Source organism: Amblyomma americanum, chromosome 4, assembly GCF_052857255.1.
Source record: "Amblyomma americanum isolate KBUSLIRL-KWMA chromosome 4, ASM5285725v1, whole genome shotgun sequence".
In the NCBI taxonomy this organism is placed as follows: domain Eukaryota; kingdom Metazoa; phylum Arthropoda; class Arachnida; order Ixodida; family Ixodidae; genus Amblyomma; species Amblyomma americanum.
Genome location: NC_135500.1, coordinates 176,189,440 through 176,216,329, shown reverse-complemented (window position 1 = coordinate 176,216,329; position 26,890 = coordinate 176,189,440). Strand labels below are relative to the sequence as shown.

Below are 26,890 nucleotides of genomic sequence, written 5' to 3'. Positions count from 1 at the left end.
CTTCAGAGAGACGCTGTTCTCGATTTGAGTTTGTTCTGTTGAAACATTACTTCTTGTTTAACTTTACATTTGGCCTTGATCAACGCTGGTTGCTTTCTATGCTTCTATTTCTTTTCATGCTGCAATCCTTGTCAGGCGTGATGCAGCTTCCCGATCTCAAGTTTCACCTTGGCAGCCGGCTACGTGAGAAAAATGTGTGAACGTGCTCGCAATAGGCGCCGCGTGCCATCCATGTTAAGAACTCAGCGCTAACGTTGTGCAGTGGTATGGCTGCACCTGTACCGTGCATTTAAATAAACATTAGTTCTTCGCGCATTAGTTTGGAAGGTAGCCCATAACGATTAGCAGGCGCTGCTTGTTCTCTGCGCAGAAATTGCAGTCAGGAGATGTTTCAGTTTACCGGCGTTTGTGATTACCACGTCTACACGAAGGTCAGACATGGCGGACGACATTTCTGAAAGCGTGGTTATTTATGCCCTGGCTCACGCCGGACCTGAACAACTTGAAGAACAGTTAATTCGTTTCTCATACATTGATTCCAGTGCCATTTTAACTAAGTTATGTGCGCATATGTGCTAGGAAACCCGGTTCAGTAATGGTGCTCAAGGCTCAATTGCTTCAGGTCCGTGCGATAGGTAAGTTCACTTTCCTGATCCGGAACAGCCGCTTTGCCATTGAGCAATGCATGGATATTTAAATGCTTCTCATGCATTGCTATCTATGCACTGCCTACTCAAAGTACTTCTCACACAAAATAAGAAGAAGTAAGAAGTACTCTTGGAGGTTTAGATGAAAGTGAGGCTTCTCTACGTTGCCAAAATTATGTTTCTTAACGCCAGGAACTAGCGGACGTACTTTCCGGAAAAAAAGTGTCTGGGACACGTGATTAGCGATTTGATCGTATTTCAGAGAAGTTTACCAATAATCGCCTGAATTGAATAACATCATACAGGACAAGACCAACTTTCAACATCACAAGTGTGGTTTCGCGTCATCCGTAGAAAACAAAGCTGTGAGCTCTGGTTGCCGCTTACGCGTCGATAAGACTTTCTTTACCGATGGTAAGTACAGTGAGCTCTAGATATAAGGGCACTGCCGTTAAAGGGAACCTTGAGTGCACGTGGAACAGAGTTCGCCGAAAGCGCATTAACAGTTTTTTTTTGGGGGGGGGGGGGGGGGGGGATGCAGGATCTCGGAGCACTTCGTGATGCTTGCACACAGTTGGATGTTCACTGGCTGTCTATTTTGTTTACACGTCTGACGATGGCAGTGCTAACCGACTAATAACTTGTCCTGTGGCCGTCGTGCAGTATGAGCATCGATACTGCACTCGTTGACATAAGTTTCGACGCACGAACAACGAAGAAGCGCGCAAAATCCTTGTCAATACTTGACTTTAGCATAGTCAACCATGTTGGTCTTAGTGCAGTTCGGTAAACGCAGTCATCGAAGCGCTTTCGAAGCACCATGTTGAATCTTTTGAGCAATGCCTCCCTCTATCCGCATTCAAATTTTCATGCAATGCATCATCTGGGGCGCGCGCATCTGAAAGCGAAGGACATATTGAAATCGAAGTCGGCCGTACCACCCAGAGCATAATTGAAGCACTTACGAAAATGTTCGGGGACGCTAAGAATCAGCTCTTGCTTTCAAAAGTGTGCAAGACAGAATTGTGCGTATATTGTTTTCGCAGCCCTTCGTTCTGAGCTTGCCTATAAAAGCGCACGACTTCGCGCGCCACCGATGCGAATAATATCGGCGAGTGAACAAAACTGAGTTGTTGCCCGACTTCTTGCACAACCCGCATCATGTTGCGTAATGCGCGCCCCTACGCGTGATCGTTAGCGGAGGCAATGGCGGCGAGCCTATGGCAGTTCGGTTCTCGCGCCTTTAATGTCGCTCCATTGAATTGTGGTCGGGCTGAATTGTCCTCAGGGTTAGTCGCAGCTGAAATGCGTGCTTCGGAGGAGTCCTTGAATTCCTATTCCGGATAATTGCAAGGTCGCGCGTTTTGTTGTCGCCAATTGGTCTCCACTCGGGCTGAACGGGGACCCGATTCGACGCACATATTGCGCTCCGGGTGTGCGAGCTTTCACGGATTGTTGGACAGCGCCGCTGTTGTGCGTCTGCGCCATGTTTAGCACCTGACTATGCCACTGCAAGAAGGTGCGTGTGATGAGAAAATAACGAGCCTGAAAGAGCGCCTAGTGTTCACTGCGCTGACTCACCACCGGTGACGTATTATGATTCTGCGAAGTACCAAGGGCTGTATAGGTTGTCGGTCGCAAGCGTCTGAGCCAAGATGTGGAGGTTCCGCCTGAGAAAGGAAGCAGATAAATAGTTGCACCTTAGAACAAAATACAGCCGTTTCGCTTGTTGTCAAGACGCAAAGAAAAAAGACTGGCCTAAATGGCCAGTCTTCTATCTGTTTTGAGCTCAAATTCTTTTTCCATGTGTAATGAGCCGAAGTCGCTGGCGCATATCGCACTTGGCCTCGACTTTGCTTAGGCTGGGAAATTTTTTTTCACGTCTTCGCAATATTGGCTTCATGCATTATAGTGCGCTTAGCGCACACAGTTGACAAAACAGTTGAAAGGCTACAAATGCATATATTCTGTGTGTAACAGGTGTTCGACGAAAGCTATAAAGCTATTTAACGACGAGCAGCTTGTGATTACGGGAGCAAGAAAGTCTCATTCACGTATGGTCAGCGGGAATAATGAGCGTTTAAAGGAGTCGACCCGGAATGTGTAGTCGTTTAATGTGTGAGAATGCTTAAGGCGCGTGGATCTGGTGTCTTTAGCAGCGATATATTTAGACGTATCATTATTTAGCTGATTTTTAAGTTGGCGGTACATGAATTTAAGATGTATTAGTTTGGCTCTCTTGTGCAGGGTAAGCACACCAGTTCCATTGAATAGGTCAGTCAGTGAATCAGTTGGCCTATATTTTTGGAAAATGAATCTGATTGCCTTCCTTTGTACTTGTTCCATTTTGATTTTGTGCTGTTTAGTAAAATAGAACCAGTCTTCGATGATTTGTCGCATAAGCACAATACAGGCTAATCGCTTCGTCTCTGATGGTGCTGGTTTAATGCCCCTTCTGAGGAAGAGGGGTCCTTGAAGCTGTAGATGCGATATAATTTTCACCTAATGTCATGGGATTTGATTACCTTTAGGTATTTGTGTTCCATTACTGTATTGAGTACAATAATATGAATAGGTAGTATAGTGAAAGACTGATTTTAGTTTCTTATATTTACTGATAATACGGCGGAGTTTTTTGGTTCATTTGCCAATCACTTCACCAGTTATTTACAGCTTCAAGAGTGTTGTTCAAAGCTACATTGTCTTCAAGTGAATTAAGCTCGCGGTAGATTATGCAATCATCTGCAAAGAACCTGATTTTAGACCAAATTTTCGACGGTGGATCATTAAGTAGGACAAGGAGTGAGAAGGGTGACTACGCAATGTTGTGGCACTCCGGATGCTGCAGATACGGAATTGGAAATTTTGTGGTTAAATGAAACTTAATGAGGAGTGGCAGCTAAATAGATTTTGATCCAAGTAACAATATTGGGCTTTGCTAACGTAGTCTCTAGCTTCATTATTAATTTGTGAAGGGTTACGCGGTCGAATGCTTTAAAAAATATAGCAGTACTACGTCTATATGATTTTGATTATCTATACTGGAGGATATATTATGCACTAGTTCTATTAAATGCGTCGTTGCTGGAACTTCTTTTCTAAACCCATGGTGCAAAAGGCATAGATGCGTTCCTGTTCAAGATATGCGGTTATTTTAGAATCACGTGTTATACGAGTTTGCAAGTGGTTTAATTTAGATATGTCTGTAGTCTGTGATAACTCCTTTTCTTCTTGATTTGTTTATGGTTATGACTTTTGCGCTTTTCCGCTCGTTCCCTTCTTCCTGTCTTCTGTGTTTTTCTGGTGCGGTGCTCCTTTATTATCGCAAACCAACTAGCCCAGTCTTCCGCCTTACTGAATCCACTCGTTTGGAAGAGTGCACGACGATAACGATTCGTTAAAAAACGTGCACAAGTATTTTGATTTCCACTCTGTGTACTTCCTAAGAAAAGCGTTCGGTAAATCATCTGGGCGCAGTCCCTTCTTTGTGCCTAAAGTCAATAGTGGATTGAGTACTCCTGCCTCAGTCATGGTCAAAGATTCCAGTCTCCTGTGATCGCTGCGATTCTACCATTATCTTTAGTAAAAACTAGTTGCAAATTGCTGTTTAGCAACGTGGCAGTAACTTGGTTTTCTTCTCTGGAGTATTCCGTTCTATCACCAAAGTGATGACTAATCATATATACGGATACATACAGAGGTTATACACGGCAGCAAATACAGCGAAGTCTCATAGTGACGAGTGTCAGGTACGCAAAATTCGGTGGCGTAGGAGTGAACCAGTCTGAATCCACTGCTTGGCATAAAGCGTTGCATATTATCATCATCGGTACGTCTTTAAGGTCGCCCTCTGTAGATGCTATTAAAATTCGTCTGTAGACGCTATGACGATTTTTTTTCTTCATACCTATCTCATTTATTCACTTCTGTGAACATAGGAAGTTTGTTTTCAATCGGCAGCAATGGCTTAGACCAAAGATACTTTGTTAAACGTGAGTTTAATCTTCCTAATCGATTCGGAACGCTCGCAAAAGGAAAAAAGAAAGTACAGAAAAATTGATACGACCTAGGCTTTTGTTAAGGTTAGCAAACCATAGCAGTCTTGTATTTTTCACAATCTGATAAGTACTCTGTCGCGCCCAGAACGTGCAACTTCCCAGCCCTGGAACTGGGCTGCAATAAAGTCATTTTCCTCCCGTTCCCAGGCATTGTTTCTTAACAGCTTAAATACTTGGCATCAGTCTCATCGCGAGGGTTTTTCCAGTCAGCTTGGGCCCTCTTTTCTGCTTGTGAGCGACGTAGTTGAAATAAAGTCGTCATTTCCTGGAATTTTCAGAAACAAGATAGCTTTCAAGCGGAGCTTGTATTCCAAGTGACTCATAAGGAAGATCATCTCGAAGAACGAGTTAACGACTTCGCGACTTCCAGGTGTGGAGAAGTGTAAACTCTCGTTGCCATTTGATGCCATTTCGGCTGACCTTCGACTACGCGATTTCTCTGAAGTGATCTTGTTTTCATGCACCCCCAACATCTAAACTTTTGCTGCCGACTGTACACCGTTTCACTCTTTTAGCAATACCACGCGCGCGTCGACTGTTCGCGCAACCAGGGCCCTATGACGCTGATCCGCGCAGCTCCAGTAACAGCACAGTAGACGGGATGGTCGTCTGACCTGGGCTTAATCCGTATGTGGCGACTGTCGCCAAGTTCGCCAATTAGCTCCATCTTAGGACGGTTATTAAGCGAACGGCAGATGGTCGTGTGATATTACTGAAAAAATCGGAAAGTCACACATGTGTACATTGCTGCTTATTTCTATTCGCTTGGCCACGACGCCATTATTACAGTCCTCTCGACTTCTAAGAATATGTTTTTACCCGTGCCACCGTGATATGTGTCATACATTCTCTTGCGTGCGCACATTTTCGTTGCGCTTGCCCGTTCGTATGCAACCAGGCCGCGCTACAATCTCGTCGTCCGCAACGCTTCCTTGGTTTTTCTGCTTGACGGAGGCGAGGAGCCAGCGAAGGCCACAGGCGTGTCGGCGGTGTAGGCACAGCACGAGCCGGGCTCTGTGACAATAAATGATCTCGCGCGAAACCATCGGAAAAAGATGCGTTGACCCTGCCTGTGTGTGGGAGACGGCAGCCGCACAGCTGAATCAGCGCTTTTCCGAGACGACCTCGGCCGTGCCTCAAGGCTGCCTGAGTGTGCGTGCGTGACCCACCCGCGGGTTCGACACAGCTCGGAAACTGGGCAAGAAGAGCATAGACTCCGCGACTGGTTTCCATCGAGTCGTTGCAGGAAAAGAAATAAGAAACTCCCAAAAAAACAAACAGCTCAAACTTACTGAAGCTGTGGGTATACCCGGCGTGGTTAGCATCTGTGTGCATCGCTTTATTTACTCCTTTCATGTCAAGAAGACAAATGGAGGCGACAAACCTGATTTCGAACCGTACGCCGTTCGTCGTTTTCGACCCACGTGCGCAGCTTTGTTTTGTGCTTCACTGCGCGCTGTTCGCCTCTGTCCGTTCGGACGAACACGGTTACGTGAAACGGCGTGGTTCCCTCATCGAGGCCAATGCCGCCCGCCTTTCTTCTTTCTTTTCGGGGCCGTGACCGCACCTCGCAAAGGTCTGCGCGACTGCGCGATCCTGGAAGCGCGTGTGGATTAAGCAGATCGGTTCATGAATAAAACATGGCGCGGTTTCTTTTCGGGAGGCACACGGGACAAAGAAAACTTGCCTCCGCTTTTCGGCCTTTGGCGTGGGTTTCGCGGCGCCATGCTGAGCCTTCCCACACATTTAAAGTAAGACGCGCGTCATTGACCGGTTTGGTCGCGGTGACTTATCCATCACTCCTGACAGGGAGCAAAGGGGAATTTCGGAGGGAGAGGAGCAAGAGATAGCAGCAGGCGTCGTCAAGACTTTGTCGCTGGCGGACGATATGGCCGATATGCATTTAAATACCTCCTAGTTATCGACTTCGGCGAAAACGCTCACCGTCGCGTTAACCAACTGTTAACGTAAATCGTTTGGGCGAGGCAACAAATTTCTTCTCGTAGATGGGGGCCGAGATTTTAAACCTGGCGCTTTTAAGCTAGCAAGAAACCATTTGTTTTAGTAGTCCTATTGTTGCGTACGTAATTTTATTGTGATTGGTGGTCCTTTGTAAGCTTTCGCCTTAAAATACTGACTATTATCAGTAGTAAACCAGAGGGTACTGTTATCCCTTTCATACGCCGCTGCTTACTTCGATTCAAACTGAATTAGTCTCCGCCTAACTGACGTATCCACAGCTCAAGAAAGTCAATATTTTAGCTTTACAAGGCAAAACACTAACGTGTAATGTTTTACAGGCATGTTTGAAATTTCGTACAAAGTGCCACAATGACCGGAACTTCTAACACCGAAATGCCAGGATTTGTGGGATAAACATCTGAGGAATCGTGGCATCATATTCTGCTTCGAGAATATAAATGAAGGTAGGAATCCAGAAAAAGAAGTGGAATTATGGCTTGCGGCAAAATCTTCCCGCATGAAAATAGTGGATGGTGGTCTACCCAGTTCACTCTTGTAAGGCGCAATGCTTACTGCATTCGTTCGTTCACTCATGAGAGTGGCCTCTTCGCGATATGAAAGATACTAAATTGGCTTGAACTAAGGCAATCACCGCTAGGGATAACACACTTGTCAAGAATTAAACATGCGAGTTTGCTTTGTACACAGTTGTGTACATAGCGCCTTGAAGAGTTTTGTTGCCGCTGACATGCTTAATAAGCCGTGTGCCAGTGCTATGAAAACTGCGCTGGGACCTGATAAAATGACCTATAATGTTCCAGTTTATAGTTAAGTCCTTAGTTAAGCCTCCTAGTTAAGTCCTTTGTTCTATTCACCGTGCCGTGCTGTTTACCCGTTCGTTTCTGAACACCCGGGGCTTGAGATTTTCGCCTCTCTAGTGCTTTCCATCTCACCTCAATCTTATTTCGTTTTCTTTCCCTTGACGCTTCAATGTCAACTTGACCTTTGTTCCTTGCCCCCCCCCCCCCCCCCCCCCCCCCTTAGCTTGAGTGGTGACTGAAGTTCTCAGTCATTTTATCGGTAAATTGCATTGCGTAACTACGGTAGGGAATTATATATGCACAGTACAACTCATCACCTGAATGTAATAAAACTACAACGAGTTTCATACTGAACACAGAGTGGCGTGTACCATGCCGACGGGGCATGAAATGACAGTCTGGCTTCGTAGCAGAAAGGCCTCATGAAGTGTTTGCTGTTATCCTTTATCGATAATTTCAGAGCTGCGCAGGCTGTTCCAATTGTTCTTGATGAAAGGTGGCTCGCTACGTGTGCGTGCTATCGGCGCAAATATTTGCTGTTTCAGCATGCCTTACCTCTTTCGTCAGGAAATTACCGAGCTGCTACTGTGCATTGAACGCTTTTGATCCCGAGTTCGGGCTGATCACCATAAAAGCCAGCCCTAAATAGTCACTTGTAAATCGGCATTTATCTTACTACCAGAGTCAGTTTCTATACTAAGACGCCTGTGTAGTCTCCATGGTCACTTTAGTGCCGTTATGCTATTTTCTCGAGATCAGTGGAAGATGACCATTGTAAGCAGTGTCTAAGTGGACAAACTGAGCGTTTTTCTGAATAAATATTACTAACGGTGCGTCCTTTGTTACTTTGTGTCAGGTGAAGTTAACCTTCGAGCTATTATTTTACATGACGGTCTCAAAACGTTCGTTAAATCGAGTAATGGGCGTTCCTACACCAGTGAACCGTTTTTCTATGTGTTAGGTGTAGAACTACAGCGACGTGCCTGCCCTCCTTGTTCCGACGGCTCGTACTGCCTGCTGCTGCTGCAGAAACAGCTGCAATGTGTCATCACTTCTTCACTGTGAGAGGCACAACGCTCGGAGTATCCAAGACAAGGTCCATCCTCTTAGTCTAGCGTCCACGCTCGCAGCTTAAATCTGCTCACTGGTGCACTAGACACCCTTATTCTATTCTATACTATTCTATTCTAGTCTATGCTATTTTATTCTACTCTATTGTGATGACCCCCATAATGCGCAGGTCCACACGGGACGGAGAGGCAAATAGACACCGTATGGCTCAGTTTAAACAAACAGGTATATTCAATAATTACACATGATTAGGATTATACATCAGAGGCTGGGGCGTCCGAGCTTACGTGCCGACGACTTCATGGGGGCGATGGAGTGGCTCCGGAGTTGGGCTCGAGCGGTTGCTGGCAGAAGCTGCACGCCGTCGGGCTTCGGCGCTGAAGGCCCTCTTCGCGAACGATGTCGTCCTGAGCGTGTATGCAGTAGAATTTCAATAGTCGTCCGTTTCTTCGAGGATGGTTCACAAACCCTTCCTCTAGTGTCGTTCGGCTTGGAAGATGAATAGGAGGCGAGCTTGTAGATGATGACAGCAGAGCATAATTTTTCAACATACATATACAGAGAGTTAAACTGGAAACAGCAGAACTGAGTTTACAAAAGAGCAAACTTTGCACTACTTTACTCATCGACCGGGCAGGTTAGTGCCTAAGCAGCATCACATTACATGCTAAGCATGGAGCCCTAGCTCAGACTGGACTGCATCCGTTTACATGTGCTTTTAAGCACTTGATTAACAAAGGACTAAGGGCGGTCATTTCCAGTGGCCCGCCCAAAGCATCAATTCTCCAATCCAAAATAACATGCGAGATGGGGACCACCCCTTTGGGTTGGGCTTAGCCTCGAACCCAGAGTCTGTTAACAATACAAACTAAATAAACAATAAAAACGCCACCACTCTCTCTCAAGTGAGAGTATACACAGGCTCTCTCTTCGGAGCTAATTCACTAGCGCCTGTCTTTCCACATTCTTGGCGAGTACTGCCTGTCCGCCATGACAGGTGTCCGTCGCGGCCCTTCTGGGAAGCTGTGGGTGCCTTCCCGGCGATAGCCCACGACAAAGGGGGGGGAGGGAAAGAATGTCGTCTTCGCGGTATCGCATAGCGTCGGCTGTGGTACGGCGCGCTCTGGCCCGCTGACAGCTCCCTTGTCCTGGAATGTAACCGGAAATTGGGGAGGATAAAGCCTGTTTCCCCGGGGCGGCGGCGGGTCCGGTTTTTCTGGTCGTCACTCAAAGAGCATGGCTGGGTAATTGATGATGCCGCTGTCACGGGTCTCCGTCTACGCCGCGCCGTCGAACGTGGATCCTCGTAGCACACACGGAATGTCACACTATTGTATGTTGGCAGTGCTATAGCATAAGCAGATGCTGATACTTTTACCGGTAGAGAGATGACTTTATGTCTTGTGACGTCACTTAACTTTAGCCAATAGGCGAGTTTTATGACCGACGGCGTACTTTAGCCCATGGGGGCTTCTAATAATTAAAAAGGAGTATATAGCACGAACGCTGGCCTCTCTACTCCAGCTTCTAGTCTTTAGTCCTCTGCGCTGCTGGCCACTATCGGTGGGGTGGGTGTTATCTGTTGTGCACAAACCTGGCTTTATTAATAAAATACTGAACGCATATTGAGAAATGGAACGCTTGTCACGTATTAGTGTTAGTGTCAGTGACGCACAACGCCAAAATACCGCTAGCATACTTCGATCGCCCACTGCACTTAAAACGGTGCGTTCTCGGTCGAACCAACAGAAGCTGGCTGCCGCGTGCTTGAAACATCGAGTTATCGTCTCGGTGCTGATGCCAGCAGCTCGCGCGGCTAGAAGTGGATGGGGCGCCACGCAGGCTCACAAGGCCAGCGTGTCTATCAGCAGTGCTAAGTGCGTGCAGCCCAACGCAATCTGCTCTTGGCACACTGAAGCTGTGGCGGGTTCCAGTTAGGAAGGCATGAAAGGGAATGGAGAGTAAATTAAAGCGTCACATGTTCGCTTTTCGGAGCTACCCTCTGACGATGTGAAAACCAAACAATTCTGCGGGGATAAGGAAGGAGCGAGAAATGTTGAGTCTAGCAGTTTATTGCTTGTTCAGCGCGTTAAAACCCTTTCTGCGTTTAAGCATATTCAAGCTGCGGCGGAGATCAGTTTGCGGTTACTAAGCGCGTCGAAATTTGCAACAAATAACCCTGTAGTTACTCACACGCGCTGAAATCCGTACCATCACAACACCGTTCGCTTTGGTACTCAGTATGTCAACGCCACCGGTGCATTCACACCGATCCGTACCCGTGCCCTGTTGCTGTGTGATGTTTCTGTGCTCTTTCCCCACACATGTGCAATCTCGCCTTTCTCGTTAATCTGCCAGCCAACTGCCTAATCAGCACTTTGCAGGCTTTCAATTCAGCCAACGCTACCCGATAAGAGGCAGCGAATTTCCCCCACCGACAAAAACAGTCGGAGTCCAACAGAGCCCAGCTCGCCTCTCGCTCTTGCTCGCGACATGCAAGCGAGGGCAGCCTAACCAGTGCTTCCGTTCGGTTGTCTCGGTCGCTAACAGCCTTCAATGACAGCAGCGATTGTTTAGAGCACTTAACAGCGAACGTCAGGGAATTGATGGTGGACAGCGATGTGGCGTGTTTACGAATCCGGCGCGAATGCGACATTGGGTTTTGCCGGCATTTTTGAATGACAGTCCTCCCCCAGGAAGTATGCTTTAAGGACGCGTTTTCGTGAGGGACTCACTCTCTTGCAATGGGAGTCCTGTTCGCGAAGGTCATCCCGTCATCGGACACTACGAACGGGGTATGCCTCCGACGAGAACTCTCTTCCAAGGCACGTATGATGATCTACGTAATACGCCTTTCTTAGAAGCCGGACAGTGCGAGCTGGCGTTAACGAGAATATCTTCTGACGAGTGTCAGATGGCCAATGCATCGTGCTTCGGATATCTTCTCTTCCGGGGAAATGTCTTGAGCAATGCGGGCTGTTAATGGAGGGTGAAATTCCTCAGAAGGCTTTTATATGCGAAAAAACTTCCAAGTGGAGGGGATACTGGCAGCCACGGCAGTTCTAGGGGCAAACTCCTCCTCCTCTAAAGCGCACATCTTCTATATTCTCTAGGTGTACAGCCCTCTCAATATTTGGTAGTTATGTTCAGTTGGTCACGCTTTTTGTGCTTTGCCATACACGTTTACGAATAACGTTGACGTCGGAATATGTCGATTGAATACGCCCGCTAATGTGTAAGTTGGCGTTAGCGGATGACTTTTGTTATTTTGTTTCAGATAGTTTTTTCTCTCGATTTCCTGACGCGGTCTGATGCAAACATAGCTTCATCCACTCACGGGAACCGCGCCACTATGAAATATTAGCTATTGATGTTCGTATATAATTATACCCGGAGTATCGTTTCGTTTCAGAGAAGGTGCATTCGATCGACGTTCGAATTTATTTTGGCTGTCCAGTATAGATGGATTCAGGCTTTTATTTCTGTAAATGGGGAAAAAAATACGGATCTGTCCTCGAGCCTGCATTTTCGTTTCCGTCCTGTTTATTAATCACGCTTGTCTAAACACCAAACCACTGAACAAAACAGTTTCGATTATTCTGAGCTTGATACTCAGCAGTGTTTTTTTCCTTTTTCGTTTTTACTCCGTTCGTGCTGTCCATCTAGCAAACTATTATAGCAAGACATCAAAGACTTGATCGCTACCACTTTTCGTCTTAAAGAAATCAGTAACTACGTAATTCTTCCCGTTACGCTGCCATCTACCTCAGTAAAGTGGAATTTTCTGGTGAATGCTGCATTAAGTGTACGTTCAATTATTCCGCTATCACAGATGTCATGCGTCCGCTAGTTGGTGCATTGTTGAAGAAATTTGGCGGCTCTGAATGGAAGAAGGATGATGAAGACTGACAAATGAGAGGACAGCATGTGTCCCGTCGTTTGCGTGTCTCGCTCGTGCTTATCCTGCCTAGCGTGGTCACGTTTCTTCCTTCCCTTTTGCTCTCCAGCAAGCCATTTCTGATCTCTCGAGCATAAGGCATGGGTCTTAGTATTCAATGTTTTCTTTGCCCATTAACTTTTCACATCACGAAAGCTTCCGATCAGAGTAACTAACCAACACTGCTGTAGGACAAACATTAAATAAAAGTAAAAATTTCCTCCCGACAAAAGTGGAAACAAAAAGATGAACAAAAATATGTATCTGAATAGCAGTTCTTGAGGCTCTATTCACTCATGCATTGCAATAGTATTATGAAATTCGACTTTATCTGGGACTCGGCACTACATCTGATTTAGCCTATTGTGCGACAAGCTTTTGCAAGACTAGGCTCCACTTTCTGAACTTGCGTTTATCACATTCTTGATCTTCTCAAAACTTCCTCCATTGCGGGCGTTGGCTCCACTCCAGTAGGCAAAAATTTATACTGATCAAATCTTTATTGCCGGTAGCTTTCCTTTTCGCTTCGTATTTCGACGGTTATCAATTGCACGTCTCCTACATTCGCCGGAAACGCTGAATATAAAACCCCTACAGGAATGAAATAAGTAACCTTGCATTTCTTTCATTTAACCATATTCTCGCCTTTATTCCTTCTCAGCAAGTGGTCTTTCACCAATGTCAACATGTTAATTTTGCTTATCCTATTGCCAACTAACTGCATATGGGAGGAACCACTGGGGAACCTTCCGCAACCTTGTGGCGACATCTCGTAGCGACACGAGCAGCAGGTTGTGATCTGCTGCGTTCTCCTCCCACCCGCAGATGCAAGAGCGCGAGTGTCCGCTGGACACTCCGCTGGACACCATCTCCCTCGACTCTGGCGAGGAGGACAACGACGACCGCGAGGAGGGGAAAGCGCGCCTGTGTTCGCGGCGCCTCACCTTCCTGCTTACCTGCCTGGCACCCAGTGCCGACATCGTCAACATATGGAGGTACCCGTACATCGCCTACAAGCACGGAGGTGAGCGTCCTGCCAAATTACCGCGAGTGTGACGTAGAACGTCATCTAACGGCGAGGGCGAACACTGTGCGAGAGCCCTCTTATGCTGCCTATGGCATCAAGACTGCCAGAACCGAGACCCCCGTTAAGCTCTTAGCAGACAAGGCAAATGAAATGGGGGGCTCGTTTTGACAAACTTATGAAGGGAGCTAACAGTCACCGAAACCAAGGTGCATAGGGGAATGTGTTATTTTTTTGTGTTGTGCTTATCAATGGGATAATCATACTTAGATTAATCTATCGATTAAAGAAGATTACTTATAAACCAGCAGAAAAAACAACCATGCCGCCGGTGGGATCCGAACCCACGACCTCCGAACATCGCGTCCGCTGCTCTACCAACTGAGCTACGGCATATATATATATATATAGAGAGAGAGAGAGAGAGAGAGAGAGAATGATGATCGAAAAAATAGGGAGGTTACCTGGGCGACACCCAGTTTGCTATACACGTAGGAAGGGGAACGAAGGGAGAGATGGAAAGGGTAGAGAGGAAAGGAAGGTCGATTACTTTTTCGCATGTCCGTAGTCCGCAACTAGCCGGGTGCACAAGGCATACTCTGAACGTTTACAACCTTGAACTCAATCCTGAGTCTTTCAAGAATTCAGTAAACAGAAGTGTTGATAACAAACCTGCAGTAATGCTGAGAAGTACGTCCGAATGCTCGGTACACAGTGCTTTGTGCAGCACATGTCCATGAAGAAAATTAGTGCGTGCGCGAATGACAGCCCTTTTTCGAGAACGGTACCATGTTCAAACCGGAATAGAAGTACTTACACACAGATGGCTGGCAAACGGTAGAACACAAGTACGCACTTAATAACACCGTCGATATGATTGGCATGAGCTTGTGGACCCTATTATTTATCACGCCTGTCTGGCAAAGACAAACGAAAAGCCGTTAAAAAGTGAGAGTTGCCGGAAGTGCACACAATTGTGCACACAGACAGAATCACCCCGAAGCGAACGGAGGTTGTGACTCCCGACGGTGCTGGCACTCTGACAAGAAGACTTCATCGCGAATATCCAGTGTTATGCAAGCAGAATACCGCCACCCTGTCAGATACCTCATGAGCACACTACGCTTATGATCATGAAACAAACTCTATTAAAGAGCACGCGCAGCAGCCGCCTTCAGATTATAATAGTCGCATGAGCTCGGCGCACGGCAGTTAATAGGAACGCGTGAGGTGATTTGGACGTTCTGCTTCACAGATATCAGTTTTTTTACTACCATCCGCAATATCATAAGCAAATGTGACTGTCTTAACTTCGTCAACAACGCCTGCATAGGTGATATCTTAATACTAACTGAGGCTTAGTTGCGTTCAGAAATTCGAGACCACGAACTTTTTCATGTCGCATATAATTTATCTATCGCTGCGATCGCGCTTCAGGGCAAGTAGGATGTGTTTTGCTCGTGAAAATTTGGCTTCGCAGTGCATACACGTTAACAGCGTTTTAGAATCTATACGGGTGCGTATCATTTTGAATTCTAAGAAAGTTATAGCTGGCGCCTGCTACCGGCGCTGTGGCTCGTCAAAATTGGGCTATTTCGACTAGTTAGGTTCACTGGAGGGGTTGCTTTGCCTGCATGCTTTCGAAAGCGCACGCATTGTGACACGATGTAGCCAGATTTTGTCGAGCCACAGCGGCGAGGGTAATCGCGTTTTCCAAATTCTAAAAACTGGTATGGGTACTACCAATGGCCGGCTACAAATCTAAAATTCAGTCAGGTGCCTATCGCTAACAGATAAAATGTCAACTATTAGAATTTAGTTAATCACTTTACTAATTAATATGAGTGCCCGTTTTTTTTTGTCGTCCGCCGACACTGGTATTATTATGCCGCAAAAATCTTCTCTTTACCTCAAAAACCCTATTTTTGCATATTAGTGATCAACTTTCCTGAACCACCGGGTGTAGTTAAAAATGCTAATCGCATGCTGGGTTACATCCACCGCAACTTAGCTAAAGCGCCTTCATTGCTGTTGTACAAGTGGTTTTGTACGTGTTGTAAGTGTTGTACAGCTGTTGTACAAGACGTTAATACGTCCGAAACTAGAATACGCCGCATCCGTCTGAGACCCTCATTATGAAAACCTAATTAACTTACTAGAAATGGTCCAACATATTCAGCCACTTTCATTATTTCTAGCTACAAGAGGACCGCTGCATACCTTCAATAAAATCCAGCCTTCGTGAACAATCCCTAGCTTCAAATCCGAAAATGTTTCGTATCTGCCTGTTCCATAAGATGTTTCATCATCAACAATTGCGTAGTGAATTCATCCCTTCCCCAGATCATCTATCTACGCGATTGGATCATGCCTGCAAAGTGGGTGCCTCATTTTGCACAATTAACGCTTTTTGTTCAGTCGTTTTTACCTCGTACGGGAGCAGAGTGGAAAAACCTTCCCGCACCGACAGCTACCATCAAAGATTACCAGCTCTCCAAGAAGGCCTTGGCTAACATTATATGAGTAGACACATCTGTAATTGTTTTGATAGCAATAGCCCCATTCCATATTTTGATTAGTTTTGTTTTATGCCTGTATGCACTGTCCCCTCTAAGGCGAATGGCCCTTAGGGTACATGAAATAAATAAATCTTCTGGCTGTCCCTTCGATCCAGAGCATAAACAAAAACTAATTAACTCATGAACGCAATTCTCGTTCATTATGAACAGATCTCGAGTCTAAACTAGCTTGTTTCGAAAAGAAACTAAACTGATCGCCCACCTTGATATGAGTTTGTTGCTTTCGCATATTGTAGCATCTTGCTTATGCGCTGTGGCTGCTGGATCACCTTGCGTAATTTGAGAGCCTTGAGGGGAAGGACGAATCATTTGTTTACGGAAGCTTTTGTTTGCGCGTGGCCGTGCGTGCTGGCATCCATATCGTAGATCGATCAGCGCAATGTCTTACACGTTGCTACGTCAAGAAAAGGGCTATGTAAAGCTCTGACAGATTAAGTGCTGTCGGGGAGATTTCTTGAGGGTTAAGTTGCATCCTGCGCTAGGCAAAGAAATGACTGCAACTTTATTGCTCTCTTCTCCCCTCTACCGGGTCTGCTACTCTTCCGAAAACGCTAGCTGGCTTGGAAGGGAAAGTGCAGGCAGTCAGATACGTCGAAAGCACTATCCTGGCTTAAAGCGCAATCTCTTTACAAACGTTGGAAAAACCACCCCGAAGGTCGTTCGCCGCCGGTGAAAATGTGCTGCACATGCCGCACGAGAAGTAGGCTCTCGAGTGCCTTCGGGCTGCCGTAAAGGTTCAGAGCGGAAAAGCACGTTGCTTTTATCTCGAGTGCCGCTGTTCGAAAAAAAAAAAAAGCTCTCTCGAGGGATAGCGCGGTTCTTGATGAACTGCCATTTCGCTTGAAGCTGCGCGGAGTATTTCTCAATAAACTGCATGCCACTAAACATCATGTAGCCTGCCGTCAGGCTTGAGACAAAGCCCTGCACAAAGACTTCGCTCACAGGCAGGAGGCAGTCCACGTGGACGTCAGTGAACATCCCAACAAAAAGAAAGCTTACGCTCTAGCTAACGTCAATCACAGTGGGTCACCCCTCACAGCCGTTTCCATAGTACTCGACATCCCATCTGAGGCCGAAGAGGCGGCAGGGGCATTTGCCACCGCTCACACCTCAGCAACCGTAATCTTCAGTGGCTCTAAAACAGCGGTCGAACTTTTTGCCTTGGGAAGGGTCTGCCTATCCACTATCCAGCTCCTTCGTAGCACCTCCCTCGAAAACCGCCAGATTCAAATTAGATGCGTTGCAGCGCATTCAGCCGTGGAACCCTGGTAATTATGCAGCCCGGCGTTTTGCCCGTAGGTACGTCGATCGGGCGGTGAGCCGCCCTTACCTGCGGTCGACGAGAGAGCGTATGGTATCCCACCACTAGAAAACCCTACACTGTCACAATGATAGATTCATCTACCCTCTTGCATAATATGTTGTCGCAAAACACCAGCGTGTGGCCTGGCTCCAACTCAGTCATCACCTTGCTGAGCCCCTGTATATAGTCCTTAATGTATAAAGGCGAATACACTACCTCCTGCAAAGCTGTGTGCTCACCCCAAGGCCACTATTGCCCACATCCTGTACGAGCGCCCTCAGTACATTCCGCCGGAGGGCCTGAAGCTGTCGAACCCGAACCCAGAACAGTGGGAGGCCGCTTTTCTCATCTCCGACCTGGACGTCCAACTCCGGGTTGTGGGCAGAGCCATAGAGGTAGCTGAACGCTAAGAGCTCAAGGCCACCTGACGATGCTGCGGCCCCACACGATCCCGCCATACTTTTGTGCACGAATAATCGTTTATTCCCTCTCTCTCTTTTCTACGCGACGCAGATTGATCGCAATAGAACGTTTTCTTCTCTGGAACGTGCAGCCATTTGTGCCCATTCAGTATATATCATTCAATATATATTCAATATGTATCATTCAAAGTATACCATTCAACTGCGTGGCCATTCAATATATATCACTATATTCAATACTTTCAACGTAATTCAATACTTTTCAATTTGGACACGCGTAAATCTTTTGTCGATATGGTGCAGAAAAGAGGGCGGCGTTTTTCAACTTTTTTGGATTATTACACTTTCGATACTGCCCTAAAGAAAAATACCTCGGTGGCGGTGGAGGCATCTCTGAATAAATAATTAAAGGAAAAACACGCTGCGATTATAAATTCTTTTAGTGTCTCAACAGTAGCCTTTGCAATGCCGTGAAAGTGTTACAAAGGTTTCCCTCAACGTTTCAGGTGTGGTCCTGGTGCCGTGCATAATACTTTTCGTCCTGGTGGGCTTCCCGCTCTACTACCTGGAGCAGACAATTGGGCGCCTGCACGCCAACAAGAAGGGCGGCGGACAATGCCTCGGACACCTGGTGCCTATCTTCAAAGGTGAGGCAACGCCGGTTCCGCCCGCTCGCTTCCATTAGCGCGCCTCTTCGAAAACGCGCCCTGTGATGGCCGATATCTGCAAGGCTCCAGCACACAAAGGCTGCTTAGCCTCTGCCGGCCTCAATCGACGGCCCATCTGCAGCACCCCGTCTAGATCAGTGCTAAGTGCACCTTGGAGTACGTGTGGAGCTGTTATCTCCGCCTACGCGTGGACAGTCTTTGTACGGCTGTGTCCTTTTTCTTTTCAGCAGCTCCTTATCCATTCACAATTCACTCTTCCCTAGGAGGCCATGTTTACTGGCATGAATGAATGCTGTTCAAACATTCGCTGCATCTCCCGCACATGTGTTGTCGAGCTACTTGTTTTAACCATCGCATTCGATTTTCTGGACTCCATTGGAAAGATTCAAAAACAACGTTTTGTACAAATGTCAGTGAAGGCTTAGCTACATGTTAGAAATGCCTTTTTAGGCATTCATTTGCTAGTGACTACCGGCGGTAAGAGCTCCAGCTAGGTCCAGCTTGACATGTCACGTCGTACACAAGACAGTTTGAACACTCCTGTCGCTCACGTAGCGCTCTTAAGAAATGTGCAATGACACTGCTGCGCCGCACCAAGAATATGAGATCGCCTGAGTGGCTTTCCGCCTTCGGTCAGTTGGAGTTGGAGCCTTACTTGGAAGACACTGCGTGAGGCTAGATACATCGTCACGGATTATAACAAATGCGCGCGGCTAGAGACGTAATAGGCGTAAGGAATTTATATGTATTCTTCCCAGTAGTATTGCTTGGTAGTCCATTACACATTAACGTCCACCCAAGCATAGCCGTGCGGCTACAAGGGAAAACTATGGAGTTTCACAGAAACTTCATAGTTGAACAATAATTCATCCTGGTGCGGGGATCAAACCCGGGACCAGCGCCTATTCGAAACGGCCGCTCTACCATCTAAACTTTCCAGGGTGGTTAGCAGTTGATAGGGCGATGTCCAATTATCAGCAAGTATAAGTGGGAACAATGTTAATCCAGTGTTTCAGAGGAATGGCTCAAGGTGGAGTACATTTTTAACGACGGTTCTCCGAGTTGTTTATCAATTCGATCTCGCGTTTCCATCTGCTAGTCGTTGTGCTGACCTTAGTTGCCCCGGTTACGCATTGGTTCCAGGTTTGTGCGGTCTTGTGTTTTATGGCACATAGGCAACTGAGGCCGTCATGCGCCAAGCACAAGGCTCCAGGTTTGGTCACCGGAAAAGGACTAGCACTATAGCTTCCACTCAGCCGCTTAGCCGTTGTCTGCAAGGTCCCTCTGTGTGGGCAAGTTGTGATGACGTCACAAAGTAATGTGACATAGCTGGCGCACCTGCCAACTAGGTGGCACCGCTTCACCGCTGCAGCAGGAGTGGTATGCGAACTCAGGAATCTGTGAATGTAAGGCAGAGAATGATCAATGACAGAATGAAAACGTGTGCTAGCGCACCTGATTGGCATTTGGCCTCATTACGCTAAATCGACCGTCATTTTTTTTCTTCAACTACGAAGTTTCTGGGGAAGCTGTAGGGAAGTGTGGGGCGAAAAGCGACGCGGATCAAAAAGCGTCATTTTTTTATTATGCGCCCTCTAATTTCTAAACGTGCCGCGCAAACATGATTCCTGGATATTTAACAGGACTGACGGCACTATCTCCTCTAGCCTTCGTTTGTAGCCTTATGGCTGTGGTTGAGTCGATGCTAATCACTAATTACTTCCTTATTATAAGGTAATATGTCCCAGAGATTACAGAGACGTGTGACATCATTCTGTCAATCTCAGGCAAGGACGGTAGAGATTGAAGCACCTAATTATAATCACGATTCTTATTCTGTGCCTTTCTATCGATTCACTTTCCTATATCTATGTAAGAAGCACTGGCCTGACGGTGAATTTACTGAACGCGCCTATAGCACCCTGAGCTTTTGCAGAATCACCCCAGGGAAGCGCTCAAGCACCGACATGTTTCTGCAATGCCCGCGGCAGCTACAGCTCTAGATGTTTCCTCTATGAAGAGACCCGTCACAGCCTCACACTGAACGGCTCTTCGTGTTTCTCTCTCGGCCCCTACGCTGCAGGTGTGGGCTACGCCTACTCGAGTCTGCTGGCACTGATGTCGGTCTACTACATGGCCATCCTCACCTGGGTGCTGCTCTACCTGTTCTCCTCGATGCAGGAGACGCTGCCTTGGAGCCACTGCGGCAACGAGACTGTAGTCAAGGGTGGGTGCTAGTTACAAAACTGTTATGTTGAACCAACCTTCTTTTGACTTTCCCTGGAGGTGTCTTCGCGTTCATTATCGGCCGAGCGATATCGGCGCGAAATCCTCACTCGGGAGTAAGAAGTGTCTCACGCTATCGTCGAGATAAAGTTCTAGCTCGTAGGGCTGTCTTTCAACGGTGCACTGCAATCTAATGCATTATTTATCGCGAAACTGAGCAAGCACCGTTGCACTTAACGCAAGCCAAATGGAATGAAATGGCTTTGCCTCCGCCCGAAATAGACACAGGCGAATGTTTCGGCAAAGCCTGCAGAGTACTCAATAACAGCGATACTCTATATGTGCTCACGTAGGCTGTTGTTTGTGTCCTTTCACAGGCTGCCCGAGCACCGAGGAACCGCGCTTCCACCCGTGCATCCCGACAAACATTTCCTTCAACGACAGCGGCGCCGAAGTCGTCTGGATTCGTGCTCCCAGCGAAGTGTACTTTCAGTAAGGGCTTTGCAGTGTCTCCTGGTCTATGTTTACATCCGAACATGGGACAACTCCAGCAGAGGAGAAAGAAAAGTTTCTTTGCTCTGCCATTAGGCTGTAGCGAAAATGACTGTGACCTCCGGCATCACTTAGAGAGAGTTTGCAGCGATCAAATAGGCGCGAGTTTTCCGCACACTGTGGAGAGCCACTTAATCAACGTCACAGCACACAAACACAAACGAGTGCGACAAGCCCGCGTTGTACCCCACCGCCGCAACAGCGCTAAGGAAGTCAGAAAATTACGCGAGCGACATCTAGGAACCGCCATTGTTGTGCGCAGAGCATATGGGGTGTTCAGCCCTTACGCATTACACACTCGGTCCTTAGTTCTAAGTGACGTTTCTTGACTGGTAGCGAAAGAGACGCTCCGTCAGGAGCAGCTTCGTGTGTCCACTTTCTCTTTCTATTTCTTTATACGCGTGACCTTGTACGGCTGGCACGCATGAACGCAAGAAATCGTAGTGCAGTTTCTCGTTTTTAGAAATGGCTTTCTAAAAACCTAAATACCTCTGGCAATCAGCACAGCGATGGCTCATGTTCTTTTCCTTCTGAGAAGGCACCGTGCCGATTCCGTTATGCGTTAGCATAGGAATTCAATAAGTCAAGAGCGAAAAAAACTGAGCAAGAACTGAGGGGAAACACCGTAAAAGAAAAAGACTAACAGACGATCAATACGATTCATGCCGTACAGTATGCGTTAACATCAATGTTCCACCTGACAGTGGCGTGTGGCGTGATCCGGTCTATCGATCACCGTGTGACACGCCCTACCCCCTTCATTCATTCATTCATTCATTCATTCATTCATTCATTCATTCATTCATTCATTCATTCATTCATTCATTCATTCATTCATTCATTTCATTTTTTAGGTTGCCCCAACCGAACAAATGTATCACGCCATACTCCCTCGCTATTGTCCCCCCGCCCCCTCGACTCTGGCTAGCTGGTGACAGCGGAGCGGTTTCTCTTTCGCCATCCGTCGCCTACCACTGGCTCGCCCTTTCACTACTTTCATCCTCCTTTCCTTCCCTTCCTCCCTCTCCCCATCTCGTTCTTTCCCTCTATCCACTTTGGCGCTTCTCCCCGAGGCTTCACAAGCCGCGACCAACGCCGGACACTTTTTTCGCTTACGAGGGTTTTAATGCTAACTCATTAAAAAGTAAAAAATAAAATGGCTGGCATTTTTTTTTCTGGCATCTTCAAACACGAACTATCCTTCAGTTTGAAAGTGCTGTTCATGCGAGTTACAGTGAGCGAGTGAGTAGATAGGACACTGAGCTGAAGCAGCCCACAATTCCTCCCAGTGAAGTAGTGACCAAGTTGACGTCCGAGGTCCGTTCCCTGGGAACTGTGTCGTGGCCCCTGTTGCTGTGCCTGCTGGGAGGATGGATTGTGACCTACCTCAACGTCATCCGAGGCAAGATTTCTTTCCGAAAGGTGAGCTCTAGATAAACTAATATCAACAAGCCCTCTAAGCGCCAACTTTACAACTCGTTCTCAAACGAATCTCATTGCTTTCTTATTTCTTTTTCAGACAGCCATCGTGCCCGCTATAGTGTTAATACTGTTCATGTGCGCAATATTCGGTACCATCACGAGTGACCCAGGGTTCTTGAACGGACTCCACTACTTCTTCTCCTTTGAATGGAAGACGCTAAGGAAGCCAGATGTAAGAAGCCGCGTGAATTTCTTCCTCTAAGCATGCTTTGTGTAATTATTCACATCACCAACACAATTTTCCTCGCCTCGCAGCCATTATTAGAAATTCAGGCACTAAAGTACGCGATGAGCGGGTGAAATTGATGGTTCAGAACGCCGATTGCGATACGAAGGTCCCTAGAATACTGAAGTATTAGTTGATTGGTCTTTGCCTTGCAGTCAGGTACTGTGGCGCTTCGTTCTACTGCAACGCGTAGCCAAGAGAGCGAAATAGAACGCCATACTGGAGGAGACGAAATTACACGGAGCCATCATCTCTTACTGTGTGTTTACCTTTCGTTGTGCTTAAACAATACCAACCCACCCGGTCCCGCTTCTCATCATACAAACAAACTAGCCGTACAGGCTGCCAACAACTGGGACAAAATGGAATTTGCAAGTTAATAGCGTCCGCGTGTATCTACGAAGTAGGTGTGTTTGAAAAATTTCAAACCGTGACGCTTCGGTGGGTTTCGTAGCTTAGGCACCTGCAGTGTCGTGAGAGATCTCATTGGGATAAAAAAAAATGTATTTGTTAGCGCACGACGCGTCATGCAGTGTGGTGAATGAATGAAGTAAATGTCGCTCTAGTCTCGTCGCACAAACTATTGACTGAGGTCGCTAATAACGGCTAAGAAAACAAAACGAAGACAAGGTGGTGGCAAAATTACATAAAATACAATTCTTTTATGTATAGTTTCCTCAATTTTTTCTCTTTTATGTAAATTTTGATCATATGTATGTCTAAATCCTCCCTTTTTAAATCACTTCAGTCATTTCAATTTTTTCTATGGAGGGGGCTTTTATTTTTATATATTAGCCAAATACCAACTCGTTGGTATGCGTCATACTTGAAGAGGCAGACAACAACTAAATCTCTGTAAAATATAATTAACGATTTTATATGTGACTGAAATGTTGGTTCCATGAGCACAAATATATATTGTCAGCAATCTCAGGCTTGGATAAATTCTACAACAGCGAAGAAGAGCGACCGTAAAACCTCATCAGAGCCAACTGTTTCGTACGGACTGTAGTAACACTGAGTGAAAGCGGCGTGGCGCTGCCCGCGCAGGTGTGGAACGACGCGGCAGCCCAGGTGGCGCTGAGCCTGTGCACGGGAACCAGCCTGCTGCAGCTTCTGGGTCGGCGCGGCAGCAAGTACCGGGGCCTGGTGCACGACGCCGTCATTGTGGTGCTGGTCAACATCGTCGTCTCCTTCTTCAGCGGCGTGGTGGTCTTCTCCTGTCTCGGCTTCGTCTCCAAGGCTATCAACAGGACTTGCATAAAGTTCCTCCAAGAAGGTGGGTGGCAGATACGGCATGATCAGAAGAATAAAGCAAAGGAAACACGAGCTGCCATGGTACGAATGTGGACATATTTGAGGGCAATTTCGTATATATATATATATATATATATATATATATATATATATATATATATATATATATATATATATATATATATATATATATATATATATATATATATATATATATATATATATATATATATATATATATATATATATATATATATATATATATATATATATATATATATATATAAAGGAAGACTACAGTCACCGAAACCAAAGTGCATAGGGGAATGTTTCTTTTTTTTAATATCTAGTGCCAATCAATTAGATTTTTTAAAGAAAATTACTTATAAAGCAGCAGAAAAACAACCATGCCGCCGGTGGGATCCGAACCCACGACCTCCGAATATCGCGTCCGGTGCTCTTACCAACTGAGCTACGGCGACGGCTGTCCAATCTGCTGCTTTCATGGGTATTTATGTTTGTTGGGTGTAAGCGAACCTTGAGAGTGTTTACCAGCGCCACCCTCGTCCATAGCGGTGGACGTAGTACGTCCTGTATTACCGCAAGTTTGACGTAGAACGTCAGCTAACGGCGAGGGCGGAAACTGTGCGAGAACCCTCTTATGCTACCTATGGCATCAAGACTGCCAGAACCGAGACCCCCGTTAAGCTATTAGCAGACAAGGCAAATGACAAGGCGCTGGTGAACACTCTCAAGGTTCGCTTACACCCAACAAACATAAATACCCATGAAAGCAGCAGATTGGACAGCCGTCGCCGTAGCTCAGTTGGTAAGAGCACCGGACGCGATATTCGGAGGTCGTGGGTTCGGATCCCACCGGCGGCATGGTTGTTTTTCTGCTGGTTTATAAGTAATTTTCTTTAAAAAAAACCAATTGATTGGCATTAGAAATTAAAAAAAATAGAACACTCATTCCCCTGTGCACCTTGGTTTCGTTGACTGTTGGCTTCCTTAATATATATATATATATATATATATATATATATATATATATATATATATATATATATATATATATATATATATATATATATATTGCCACACTGGTGGTGGCCGAAACAGTCTCCGAGCGCGTGGGTGGCCGAACGCCTTCTTTTGTCTCGAATGAGCGCGATGGTTCGGTAAGCCTCACCCCAGAAAACGGCTGTGCTTCCCGCTTCCTGCTACGTTTGCCGGTGACATTTGGTGGAGCCGTGCTAGGTACCATTTCATGTACGCTGACCTCGTCGAAATCCTTGACGCTTCTCCCCGACGCGTGGATGCCACACCTGTCCACAAAGCGAGCCGTCGCCTGCGAGGCCTGCAACCTGAGTTGAGCCACTGAAAAGGCCTCTGCGAGCTATGACTTCCGCCACTGGCAGCCAGACAGGCCAGTACTCCGGCAGTGCCCAGCCGTTCGTCCTTCTCGCACCTCGGTCGCCACCATCCTTCCACGGAGACCGGTTCGAGGATGTTGAAGATTGGTTGGCCAGTTTTGACCGTGTTGCTGCGTTCAACCGATGGGACGACGAGCGGAAGCTGATGAATGTTTATTTCGCACTGCAAGACTCGGTGAAAACGTGGTTCGAGAACCACGAGGCATCCTTTTCTAACTGGGCAGCTTTTCGCCATGAGCTGCTCACCACGTTCAGCACGAACGAGCGAAAGGAAAATGCTGAAATTGCCCTTCGCTCCAGGTCACAGCAGTCCAACGAGAGCGTGGCCATGTCTATTGAGGACATGACCCGCCTCTTCAATCGGGCCGACCCAGCCATGCCCGAAGCTACAAAGGTGCGGCACCTTATGCGTGGGGTAAAGGAGCAGCTGTTTGCTGGCCTCATGTGCGACCCTCCGAGAACCGTCGCCGCCTTCGCCAAGGAAGCTACGAGCATGGAATGTTCATTGCAGGAACGGAGTGCCCAATACGGCCGTCAGGCAAATGCAGCAGCCGCTCACTACTGCACGTCCTTGCCAGGCCCCGGGGATGAGGCGATGCGAGAGCTTGTGCGGAGCATTGTTCGCGAAGAACTGCGACACCTCCACTTGGATGTTCCGTCGGCAAGCATACCTTCTACAGGCGATGTCCTCCGTGACGAAATTCGGCGAGCGGTGCAGCCAGCACCATTATCGGAGCCGCACGTTATGTCCTACAGCGATGTCCTGCAGCCTATCGATCCCCCGCACCTCCCATTTCAACAGGTTGGCATGGACTTACTCGGCCCATTTCCGGCGTCTTCCATGGGTAACCGGTATATTGCTGCTGCCACGGGCTATCTTAGCCGCTACTGTGAGACCAAGGCTCTTCCCCGTGGCACCGCCACGGAAGTTGCACATTTTTTCACTCACAACATTGTGCTTCGTCACGGAGCCCTAACAGTCGTATTAACTGACAAGGGCACCGCTTTTACATCGGCACTTACGAGCGAGGTACTTCGACTCAGTGGCACCAGCCACCGCAATACTACAGCTTACTATCCGCAAACAAACGGACTGACTGAGCGGCTTAACAAGACAATTGCCGATATGCTTTCTATATATGTCGACGATGACCATGCGAACTGGGACCGGATACTGCCTTACATCACGTTCGCGAACACACTGCGCTCACGAAACGAC

General features: G+C 47.0%; 1 protein-coding gene across 7 annotated transcripts in view; it reads left to right on the top strand.

Annotated features, from left to right (window-relative positions):
- The window catches only part of LOC144128709 (sodium-dependent dopamine transporter-like), a 90,558-nt gene that overhangs the window by 47,808 nt on the left and 15,860 nt on the right, over positions 1-26,890 (top strand). For 6 of the 7 annotated variants that reach the window (XM_077662336.1, XM_077662337.1, XM_077662341.1 and 3 more), the window contains 7 exons: positions 13,322-13,520; positions 18,331-18,471; positions 20,576-20,719; positions 21,096-21,210; positions 22,560-22,692; positions 22,790-22,924; positions 24,029-24,257. In XM_077662336.1, the coding sequence (XP_077518462.1) occupies positions 13,322-13,520; positions 18,331-18,471; positions 20,576-20,719; positions 21,096-21,210; positions 22,560-22,692; positions 22,790-22,924; positions 24,029-24,257 (1,096 nt within the window). Of the gene's footprint in view, positions 1-11,018; positions 11,385-13,321; positions 13,521-18,330; positions 18,472-20,575; positions 20,720-21,095; positions 21,211-22,559; positions 22,693-22,789; positions 22,925-24,028; positions 24,258-26,890 lie in introns of those variants that run through there. The other variant, XM_077662338.1, reaches the window with a different exon arrangement.